General features: G+C 43.0%; 1 protein-coding gene across 1 annotated transcript in view; it reads right to left on the bottom strand.

Annotated features, from left to right (window-relative positions):
• foxi2 (forkhead box I2) overlaps window positions 1–731 on the bottom strand; it is a 2306-nt gene extending 1575 nt beyond the window's left edge. Inside the window, exon 1 of the mRNA XM_031873234.1 lies at window positions 122–731. Coding sequence (XP_031729094.1) covers window positions 122–731 — 610 coding nt within the window. The remainder of the gene's footprint in view (window positions 1–121) is intronic.
• Between the last annotated feature and the right edge of the window lie 11837 nt (window positions 732–12568).

The raw sequence follows: 12568 nt of genomic DNA, 5'->3' as shown, positions 1-12568 counted from the left end.
TGACTTTTATTCGTATTTATAATTCCCCCACTAACTGAACCACTCTGAGGCTTTCAGGTAAGTAATCTCTAAATAAGACGTGTTGTTCAGAAGAACATTTGCCCTGGTGCGTTCACGGTACCTGGATCGTCCTCGTCTCTCGGCACTTTCTTGAAGCAGTCGTTCAGAGACAGGTTGTGCCGGATCGAGTTCTGCCAGCCGGCTTTGCTCTTCTTATAAAACGGGAAATTGTCGGCCACGTACTGGTAAATCTGACTCAGGGTCAGCTTCTTCTCGTGCGCATTCTGGATGGCCATGGCTATGAGCGCGGAGTAAGAGTACGGCGGCCGCACCAGCTTCAGCAGCTCCTCCTGGCTGGCGATGGACAGCCAGCCGAGGTCGGGCCCGCCGAAGCCAGGTGAGTTCGTTATGAACTGTCGCTGCGAGCCGTAGGAGGGCGGGATGAACGACGCCGGGTTGTTCCCGTGCAGGTAAGAGGCGGAGGAGTTGACGCCCGGCCCGTTGAGCCACAGGTACGGGTTTGGAGACGATGCGTAATCTCCGAGGCCGTAGCCGGCGGGTCTCTGCGCGCCCTGGAGGCTCTGCTGGTGGTACATGCTGCTGAAGTTGTCGCAGTAGACGGCGGCCATGTCGGCCGGGGCCTCCTGGGCGCCCTTGGGTGGGAGAGAGCCGACGGTCGGGGAGGTGTGGTGCTGGTGCTGGTGATGGGACTGAGGGTCGATGGAGTTCATCACTCCCCGCGGGAAAAAAAAATCCTTAAAGGAAATGCTGAAGCGGTTTCAGGTGGCCTCTCCCGGTGCTGCGCAGGGCAGCAGCAACAAGTGTCAGGGAGGATGGAGGAGTTTGGAGGAGTTTTAACAGTATAAACCCCTGACAGCAGCCACATCCAGGCACCAGATGATTCCCAGCAGCCAATAGACACACACGATGAGTAGCAGGGGGTGTGGTCATGTTCTGCCTCATTCAGCAACAGTGAGATCAAAAACGTCCCGGAGAGACACAACAGCCTCCTGCTGCTGGGGTCAGGGTCTCTCTGAGGGAGCAAACAACCAACCGGAATCAGACCGCAACTAATACCTTTTACCAGTTCCTCTGACACTGAAACTAGAAATCTGCACTCACTTTATTTTCTTCTTTCATCCAAAATGAAGATGAAGGAATTTATTTTAGTGGTTCGTATTTTAATGAAAATGTGACTCTTTTGTTTGCAATAAATCAGCGATGAAAAGGAATCGGCTACTAAACTGATGGAGTATTCAGTGAACTAATATTGAAAAGGATTTAGTGTGTGATTTAGCAAATAATCGATCCTTAATAGTAACTTGTGTCAATAATGTAGATTACAACTTTTACAGAAAATGCAAAATAGCTGCCTCATTTTTTGTTACTTTTTTCCCACCCTGTGTTTATGGTTTTTCTTAAAATTAAAGCAGGCCGGTTATAAACTCCGGGGCTGATGAGGTCAAGTGGGAACAGGTGTGTAGGTGGGAGAGGATGTCAGGTGACCAGCAGTGGCAAGAGAGTCTGAGGACACCTAGTGGACGGTTAGAGGGCAGCCGGTCTGGGGAGTGAGAGGAGAGGACGAGGCCGGGAGAATAGAGGCCCAATGCCAATCCCACACTTACAGACTTTGACACGCGTCGCCGCAAAGATTGTGAGGGTTTAGTTCTGTCCCGCCGTCAAATCGATGAGTGTTTGAGGGCTCTCTTGCAGACATTTAGGAACACTTTCCGTAATCCACATTTCTGCAGACTTTGCCTGAGGGAATTACCCACAAGTCAGAGCAATGTCATGTTAAACACGGGGTTACCAGTGGAGGCCTGGAAGCGGGAGACGTACAAAAAGAAGGTAAACAAAGAGGACGGCACAAGGGTGTTCAGCCTGGCATTTTTAATTTGCACAGGGACATTATGGATTAAAGAAGGTACCTAAAACACATACAAGCAGAGGAACGCAAGCAGAGATTATGGAACATTTCATTTGTTATTGAAGCTGTTTTTTTTTGACAAAAACGAGTAAATCGATTATTCGACAATAACTCATCTCGTAACCCAAGAACCTGGAAAACGTTCAACTCAGGGGCTAAAAAGTATAAAACACAATTGTACATAACCTGTTATGTGATAACGTGACATGTTGCAGCACAGTCCCAATCGTATTCACACCATTTCAAGCTCTGACAGCTTCTCACACTCAGCCATTTACCAGGTGACATCAGATAAGTCCGTAAGGGTTTAGGGCTTAAGGCCTCTAAAGGGGGCATTGGGCTGAAGAGCCGGTCCAGACAAACCACCAACGAGGAAGTTCTCATGACAGTGGGCCCCAGTGAGTGTGGTGTTCAGCACTGTGTGCAGTATTTAAAACTGTAAATGAAAGTTCAATTGTGAGGCACTGAACCAACAACAACAACCGACAAATGCGAATAGACCATAAAACTCAATTACCTTACATTAGTGCATGATTGATATATTGCATCTATCCAGGCTACAACATGACATACTGATTACAATCAAGGCAACTACAGATAACTAGAGAATGCATTTCTTGGAGAAAAGGCCGTGTGAATGCTGACAGCTGAAATAAATGTAAAAGCATTGCTGGAAATAAAGAAATGTGAAATTAATTTCCTGAAAGTTTGGAAGCCTTTGGAGCTGAAAGGATCTTAATTAGAATGTGCTGCAGGTCTAACCCATCAGCCGTGTGTTACAGTCAAAGTCAATGTCTGGGCGATCGGCAACCACAAACCAGCTGAACCATCATTATCTGCGACGCCTCCTGGAGAGAACTTTATGTGTACAAAGGGTGTAAGGAATTACATGTATTAATATGGTAAACTGTCAAAAGGTCTCAATTGAAAATTGCTCGACAGTCCAGACATTCTAATATTGTTGCATATCCTGAGGCCAGAAATGACAAAAATCGGTTTCTTTGAAGAGTTTAAAACTTGGTTTTGTGGCTGATTAAGGTGTCTGGAGAAAATTCTGACATTTGCTTTTCATCTTCTTATCAAGGCGTTTTTTTCGTGATTGATTTTCCAGTTTCATTCAGACCAGGATCTGCTTGCTAAAAATTGGGTTTATTAATATGAGAGATTTGATTTTAGTAGCTGAAAAATCTACTGATACGAGTGAAAGTACATTTTATAGTGAACAAGCAACGGTCATTACAATTATACAACTGTTACCAAACTGTGTGTTGTTACCCACAAAGAGAAGTGTAGAGTCCTGTACCAGTCTGCCAGCTGACTTTTGATTTCTGCAAATCCAAAGTACAATATTTCACCTGCATTGACTCCAGATTCATCAGACCAGCAGTCTGATTTGATGAGTTGGGTTTAAGTGAAGAGAAGCTGAGTATACCATGATATTAACTCATTATTCGCGTTTTTTCTGAGGCTTTCACACGTCTCATGGTGGAGAGGGTTTACCCACTTGTCACGGAGAAATAAGTTATCTATTATTATCAAAAAATGACATGTAAATAAGTGATGCACAAATAACAGAACAGCACAGAATGTCTCCAGGAACCGGCTCTGCTGTATGAAGCAAAGATGGGAGTGAAGTCCGCCATGGTGGTTAACCGGAAGGGGCGGGACTTCCCCTCCATTAACCGCTTTCTATTTGCTCTTAACTAGCTTGTTAAATCATATTAATCCACACCGTGTGAAAGTATCTTGTATTTTCTTATTGTAACTCTCAACTGAAGCTACAGTACAGGGATTTAAACCTTTGTGTGTCTGATGGCTGCTCCAATCTATCAAATGGAACACTTTTATTTTTGTATTATATTTGGTATGTTTGGAAAAGTTTAGATAGAATTTGAAATACATTTCTGTCAGACTGAACAATGTTTGGCTGCACAGCATTAGTAGGTCAAAAGGGTTGATTTGTCATAATTGGTTACCTTCAAATTGACAACTTAATTGACAAAATATGAAATGAAATACAATATAAAAGCTGGTATCTGAAGAATGTAGTGTGGTAATACTGGTGGACAAAAGGACAAAGCGTCTGTGAGGGGACTGGGAGCAGCTTTTAGAGTTCAGCTGATCCCCGTTGAGAAAACCAGAACAAACCAACAATAAATCAACTGAAGCGCATGCGAACATAAAGATAATATCTGAACCACCTGCTGCTTGTGTACATCAACTTATTATATGTTGATTCACTGGCCTGGGATCATCACTTCCTCTTCTCAACCTCCTTACTCTTCTGTGTTTTAAAATAAATAATCAAAATAATGTTTTTATCTCAGATCATGTTTGCTTCAGTAAAACATGGCTTTGTTCTATTATACGGTGTTGTTAAGTCCCCTTTGAACATGACATCTCACATTGAATTGTATTTACCATAATAAATAATGATAATATTAAAGTTTTTACCTTCCGTCAATAAGGGCATTGTTTCTTACTGCAGCCTTGTACTTGAGTGTTTGTTCTATCTATTCGCTCTGTCTCTCTGTGGCTCAGGCTTTGTGCAGTCAAATGATTTGTGGAGGTACACTGCCACCTTGAGCTGCCCTTCTTTCTGTGGCAGAATGAGAATATTCAGGGTTTTTAAATGTAGGAGAAGACGTTCACCACAAGATGGAAGCAGCTCACCGCTCAGTGTGAGTCCGATCACGAGGCATCACCGGGAGCTCAACACTGCTGTCAAAAGTCTTTGAATGAAGGAGCCGTCAAACCTCAGATATCCATGAAAATGTGGTTTTACTCCAGCAGCTCCTGGAGATTGAGAAAGTCTTTGAAGAGGTTAAAGTATAGTTTTTGATCACATTAACCCAGAGATTCCAGAGTTAGACCTGCAATCGTGCAAATAACTTGCTTTACGGTCTTAAAACAAAGGAAAACAGTAATAGAAATGCGTAAAAGAGCAGAGCCTGTCTGCATTGGACAGAAACCCACTGGTGTAGCATTTCTTCTTGGAGAGGAACTTTCTAATAAAGCGCAGTCAGACCCCCTCTGAGCCCCGCTGTGATTACTTTGGTTGGTATTGACACATTATCTGCCAACACTTCCCCGTTCTTCAGCATCTGATAGACTGAGGTTTCTCTCTAATGCAGCTTTTCCACTGAGATCCAGGCCGCAGAGTAATTGTCCGTGCAGCACCAGGAGTCGCTCTGTCTGACTGTAATTCTATAATATCGGGGTTGGCTATGACAATAATCCCCGGGGCTCATCGTGCGCCGACAAAACTGCTTCACAAAACTCAAATGTATGTATGAGAATCTGAGAGTGCGGAAAAAACAGCTCTGAAGCTCCTGTCAGCAGAGACACGTTCCGGTGAAGATGCAGCTTCTTGAGTTTGTGACTTTGGCTTTTGCCGTCTGAGTTAAAGAACCCGGAGGATGGAACGTAGAACATAATACAGTGTTGAATCCTGCATGAAAAGGAATTGAACAAAAGAAGTATCAACTGTTCAGCACCTAATAACAGAGGGTGGATCATTATTCTTGCTTGTTTTCAGTGTGATTGGCAGATGTTCTCCACCTTTATTCAGTTATTCAGGTGTAGCTTGTGTGTTTTGTTAATACTCATTTCCGCCACAAGATGCTGACGTGCACCACTAGACCATGTTCCAAATATGATTAAAAGCATTCATGTTTTCATGAATGACGTTTTCATTTCTTCATGCAGTCTAAACACAAGGTACGTAGAACAGATTCTCACACCAATGGTCAGTGGCACTAAGCTCTACACTATGACCAGCTATGTGGCCTGCACGTGTCGGCGTGTCAATACACACTTGTTAGTTGTATAGTGTCTCTTTAAAATAAACTTCTGTCTTCACAGGAAGTTTGACTTAAGCAACAAGACCTTTTAGTTCGGTTTAGTAAAAGAGCGTGGTTGACGTTAAATTGACTCACATTACTAGCAAGTTATGTATAATTACTGTCATGCCTTTTCTTTGGACTAGAAATGTATTTCTATCTGCGCAAATCTGCCGTTAGGGAATACGGGAATGCTTTTAGTCAGTGGTGCATTTTCAGCATATTGTGGAGTATTACAACAAGAAACGATTAGAAAAAAGAACCTCTTTTACCTCCAAAACCTTTTTCCACCCGTTCTTAAGTCATAAACACAGGAAACATATTTAGATCATACATAAAATATGGATCACCAGATTAATATTTTGTTCTCACTTCCCTTTCAGAACGTCCATACACATGTGTTGCATGAGATTGGATAAAACATGACTCATCTTTAAACCCTAAAGGACGCTGCTATAAGAGAGTAACAGCAGGCAGAATGTGAGAAGAGAAGCAGACTGAGCTCGGATTGGCCCAGCTGGTGCATCTTCACAACAAAGAGTCACATTCAAGTCTGTTCAAAGCATTTCACTGGATGTAAACATTGTTTAGGGCTGGCGTGTGATATCCTGCACTGTGTCTGAATTATGGAGAAAACATGACAGCAGGTTGTTCACTGGTTCCAGATTTAGAGATCCCATCCAAACAATACATTTTGGATCACATATAATTTGCTTTTTTATAAAAGGTATTTTTAGAAATGCATAAAGAGGTAGCACAGACACCAACACATCGTGAACAATTTAACGCATGGTTTTCTTATGGTGTTTATTAAATATAATTACAGACAAGAGAGGCAAAAGCAGAAAAAAGACAATGGCAGACACTTAGATATAAAAAAACCCCTCATTTCTGTTGTGTATGTCTGTTTGCACATAGAGCTCTTAGAGATTATATGTCCCTGCTGTCAACAGACTGATAAATCATAAGACAAAAACAAATTGAAATAAATAAAGAGAGACAGATGACAAGTGGGACATCCAGACATCCAGAAGCAGGGAGGACGCAGAAACACCACAGAGCATTTTAGTTTTTAAAACAAGTGTTAAATAAGAAGCAGAGCGCTGGCACAGTGTGACGCGCTATGATCATACTGTCAAGAGGCTCAAAATGTAGAAAACGGTGAACAGTGCCTGACTCACAGGTCTCATCATACAACTACTTTTAGCCTGCTTTGTTTTTGTGTTTTTGCCACCCATGTTGTTTGTCATGGACTTTCAAATGCATATAGCACAGGGGATTTCCAAAAGGACTGAGCTGAAAAGAAATAGCGTTTCAGATTTCTTTCTCTCCATATCGGTACATTGGGGACGAGGAAGGATGGATGGATCCCTTGGGGCCAAAACAAGTCTTTCCTGCTGCTGCTAGGCCTGCTGTAAAAATTGGAGGAATAAATAGAGCCCTCCAGACAAAATACAAAGTATTTGTAACAAAACATAGTGGTGTATGAAGTATTGTTTCCTGCGATGACAAATGAGTCTGTCCTAAAAATAACTTTGATTGTTTGTTTTCAAAGGCTAAAAATGACCTTTTTAGTACCAAAGCACAAAGTAAGACAACCAACACCGACACCACGGAGACCAAGGCCGTAGTGCTGGACCCGCTGGAGGGAAGGGAGGCACGGGAGAACCAGAACCAGGACTGAGAGGGGCAGACTGTCAGACCCTGCTGCAGTAACATGAGATGTTTTCTAAAGGGACTCTGGTGCTCAGAGACACTACCACTTCTGTCCACAGGGACCAACAGAACCAACACTAGATGAAAGTTCCTTGTAGTAGCTTTAGTGACTCATACAGCATCATAGAATACATAAAAGATTATGTTCATATGATGAAACGCCCAGTTTTTATTGTATTAAATGCACCTAGCTAAAGCTGATGCTATCTAATACAATGACACAAAAATAAATCATACTTTCATGAAGGTTTTACAGCTTTTGTTGAAACAGTTTTCAACGATAGAAGACTAAATGAAGATGAAGATAAGATTCATTGCAAGGCTGTTGAAGTGGTCGGGATTAGCTTTAGTTAGTATAACGAGGTGTGACTGAGTGTAAACATAGAAGTAGTGGTAGAACCTAGCACACGTGTTTGTAAAGCTCGTAGATCTACTTACGGTTACCGTGGAAGCTTGTTGGACAAACATGCACTTAAGGTTAAAAGCTTTACAACGTCCTTTATGTTACAAAACTGAAATGAACATGATCCCGAAAAGCATTGGAAGCTGAACTTGATGTTATACATTGAACGATGAACGTGACGGTAGTGATATTTCCTTCTCTGAATAATACTTTTATACTTTACTACCAGTAATACCTTTACTGTATAATCAATCAAATTGTAATGTACACAAAGAGGTAATAACCTGCTAGGCGTTACTGCTTTACCACTTCTGGTTCGGGGGGAGGCTGAGCTGCAAATGTGTGTATGCAAAGGCCTATTTATTCCTGTTTCGGAGACAGTCTGGCCCATTCAGCTGACGCACAAGCGCCACCATTTACCTCCCGTCTATTTCTGTGACATATTTACGCCCGCGCGTCAGGCTCCGTGAGTCTACCTGTGTTTGGCCGAGCGGGGATCATTTACACCGGAAGCCTTTGGAAATAAACATTTGCACTTATCATATGTCGCATGCTTCTTAGAGGCAAACACAAACGCATGCACAGGCAAACATGTGAGGCCGGCACAAGACAGATAAGAACATGTGTGCACACGCAAAACACAGGAGGCATTCATAGCAGGCCGTAATAACACAGTGCTGCTTTGGAGAGGCCGGCCGCAGCTCTGCGGACAGAGAGGGAACATACAGGAGATGTTATTGCTCTATATGTTTATAACGCTGCCATGGAAAAATAAGAGGCTCGGCCACAGGCATTTCCTCAGCTCCTCTGTCTCCCCAGTCACCTCTCCAAGCCGCCGTGCAAGGGAGGCTGTGAGCGTTTAGATGAGGGCTGAGCACATGTCAAACTTAATCTTTTTCAGAAATAGGCAACCTAATTTCTATTTCTCTTCTTGCATACATTCTATCACAGACTCCGTTCATCACCTCTTGCTTCTCCAAAGTCTAAACTATGTGTTGCATCTATTGTCTTGATCCATGCAGGAACTTGAAATGTTGATTTAATGTAATGTTAGAGACAATGGGATTTAAACATGAATATGTGAAGGAGAATATTGGGTGCATCTATTGTTTGGTTTCACCCTCATTCTGCTCGCTGCTGGTTGCTTACATCGCTGGCCACAGGAAGTTTACTCCTCTGCCGTTTTGGAGTTGATATGAGTTTGAGTTTCAGCTGCTTTCAATATGTAAAAGTGAAGTTTGTCTGAGGCACGTACACCGTTGAAACCGAACTTACTCCATTGTCTGCTTGTAGCTAAACCTACGGAATATAATGCAGCGTAATTTGTAGATATCCCACATAATCATTTGGTATGTTTTCCACGTAATCTTGAATGAGGAAGTAAGCACACACGAGGCGGGCGGGGGAGGTGGATGGATCCAACAAACAGAGATCATTCAGCCAGGAGAGACCGCCGTTTGTTCCCCATGTGAATTCCTCAACCGTATTTATTTCAACCCAAACGACCATCTTTTCCAAAACATAACCAAGTAGTTTTGTTGCCTAAACCTAACAAAGTTGTTTCTTGTGAAGACAAAAGTTTATTTTGAAAAGATCGAATGCATGTAACGAGCAGAAATTGGATTTCATAGGAAAGTTCAAGATATCATACGAACCGTTGTATAAGGGTATGTTGAACAGTTTTATCTTTTGAAGGAGCTAGATGTCAGCTCTGCAGGACTACACATCCAGCTCTACCCTCAGACAGGTCAAGGCCTGGTGGAGCTGCTGTAGGTATGAGGGAGGCTGCATGCAGGCGACGCAGCAATTAGCCACGGGGTTATGTGGCGTTGTGAGAGTGCTACTTAAATGGCCAACTGTGTTTAACAACCCCCAATGTAGCACAAGTATACATTTCCAACCGCACTTGAAGGCAGCTTCATTCCTTCATTTCCCAGCAGCCGGACCACAGACTGTATTTTAGAAGTGGACGTAGTCACAGTGACGTCATACATTGCTTTGTGGACGTTTTGAAGCCTCATGTTCTGCATTCTGGACATTTACTAAATGAACATCATGCTGTATTGAAGAAGACTTGAAGATCATTTTTTATCTGTTTCAACTTTTCCGCTGCAGCGGTCTCCAATGACTGGGAGGACTGGTGTTATTACAGCAACGATAGGTGTGAATGCAGTCTAACAACTCGGCTGTTATTTCTCCAATTAAATCTTTTATCAGTATCCAGAAATATTACCTTAATGTTGTCTGAGAACTGTATTTTGAGCATTTAAATGTCTTCTATTGGCTGCTTTGTATATTGGTGTTCAAGGGAACATAGTTTATTCTGCTGTGTGTGTTGAACCAGCTTTCACAGAATATATTTATGATTCAAAGGACAACATTCGATGATTAGGGTTCTCTCAGCTCTTCTATTGGACCAGCTTTTTGTCTCATATCTCTATTAAACACGAGCTTCAAGGACGAAGGAAATGAAACTTATTCCTTTAGAGTGACTTATGCACTAAGTCACTCCAAATGATAGTGTCGGCCTATAATGTGAATGTAAATAACAGCTGAAATCATGTCACATTTGATTATTTTCAGATATAGCCATCCTCCGCTCGTCGCTGCTCCGCTGAAACCAGCTCTCTGTTTGCGATCCAGAGGATAATTAGGCCTGGGAGCATGGCGATGCATGTTTGGTCTCACTCCGCTCGCCTTCAGAAGAGAATGCTCTTTTTGGATGCCGCAGTACGACCGTTGTATATCCCTCAAAAAGGCAGAACTGTAGCTGCTCGTGCCTCTGATGTGCTATCCAACTTTAAAATACAGCTTTGCGAGCTCAGTCTTCTTCAAAGCCTTGTTTTTTTTTTTCTCTGTTTTTTTTGCCCCCTTCTGCCAGCGCCGACTCGGCTCTGCCTGCCGCCTCGACATGATGAGTGGATCCGAGTGAAGGAGTCGGGTGAAAAGCCTGAAAGGAACTGCAGCTAATTCATGAAACAAGCCACTATCACATGAACTAAAAACAGTAGTTATAGCTGCATGATACATATCAAGAACTCGCCATAAAATGGGCCACTGAGCTGCTGGTGTTTTGTGTGTTGATCTCTGTTCTGTTTAGAATTCGCTGCAAATAATCAGTGTAAAAAAACACTCCTTTCATTCTCTTTGACTCCGGGCCCTAATGGCTTTTTTAGTAACGACTTTGTGCCTTTAACAGCACAAACATCATTAACCCAGGACATTGTTATTCTAATCTCTCTCTGTCAGAGGCCTCGGAGGCTGAGCCCTCATACCGTTGAAACAGTTGCCTCATTGTGAGCCCGGCGGGGGAGAGGGAATGGAGGTGGTGAGGTGGCTGCTTCAACTGCTGCCACCTGAGCGGGCATCGGCATCCAGAGAAACCTTACGTTTAGGGTGGTCTCCAAACCACGTCCTCCTGGCGCTCCTCTTTATGTGGTCCTAAATCCACCTCCTCATCCCTTTTCCCCCTCTCTCTACACAAACCTCGCTCTCAAAAAGGCCCCTCACACGATGAACAAAGTTTCACTGGCATTCATTTGTTGACTTATCTGGCATGGCGGCAGTTTGCCTTTTTTTGAAAAAAATAAAATAAAAAAAGATCTTTAAACAGCATTTGTTGGGCTTGTTTTTCAGCAGGGAGATGGGGGACTGTTGTGCTCCCTCCTCCTCCCCCTAGACACACAGGAAGAACCTCTGCCATCTCCTCCACAACGTGAGCAGGTGCAAAGACAAGTCTCAATGACATCTTTGTACCAAATGGAAGAAGTTTGGAGGTTTAACAGCACTTCTGGCGGGGGCCTGCACCACCTCCCCTCCTCCGTCTGCCTCTCGGGGGTATCTGAACGTGAGAAGTTAGCTGTGACAGGCCGCGGTGGGGGAAGCCATATATCCTAAAGTGACACAGACACCAAAGGTAGTTGGTTTTTGGCTTCCACGGCCGCCTGTCACGCTGCTTTTATCTCAGGCTGCTGTGGTCTTTTACTCACTGTAGTAATTCATGTTGGTCCAGTGTTGCCTCTAAGCCCAGTTCACAATAGAAACTCACAATAGCAAGTCCTGTTTCGTAACCGTGACTTAACAGCAAAATACATCAACTGTTCTAGTTTAGGGAACTACATGTTAAAGCATCTCTGAAATCATTTATCTTACTATTATTCAGGGGAAATGCATCAACCTTGGAGTAAATGCAATCATTTCCAACATTTAACACTTTAATATCTGACCTTGTTCTTTCAGGTTTCAACGTTAATGTTTTTTTTTTCGCTTGCCAGAAATCGAATTACCCAAAGTACATTTTTACTACGATGTGTTATTTTACTTGCCCGGGGCAATCCTGATTGTTCAACCCTGGATTGCATTAATTCCGAGGGCATGTACTGTCAGTTATATTAAAGTTTTTTCAAACTCTCACACTTCATCAGACAAAGTGCTTTTGTCAACGTTAACGAAGTTAGTTGACAAGACAGAACCCGTAAGATTAGTCGCTTCAGTGTTGCGAAAAAAGTGATTTCCAGTGTTTGCTGGCAGCTTTTGAGGACACACTATCTTTATGTCTCTCAAAGTTTCTCTTCCCTCCTGTACCTCCATGTTGCTGTCAGATGTGACAATTCAGCCACCTTCTTGTCCATGACGTGATTTAAAGCATAAAGGTAACAGGCACACAGGCAGTAAAACACC

This window comes from Anarrhichthys ocellatus, unplaced genomic scaffold (assembly GCF_004355925.1).
Source record: "Anarrhichthys ocellatus isolate YVR2014 unplaced genomic scaffold, GSC_Weel_1.0 scaffold69, whole genome shotgun sequence".
Taxonomy (NCBI): Eukaryota; Metazoa; Chordata; class Actinopteri; order Perciformes; family Anarhichadidae; genus Anarrhichthys; species Anarrhichthys ocellatus.
The sequence above is the reverse complement of the archived record's forward strand: the minus strand, read 5'-3'. Positions and strand labels throughout refer to the sequence as shown.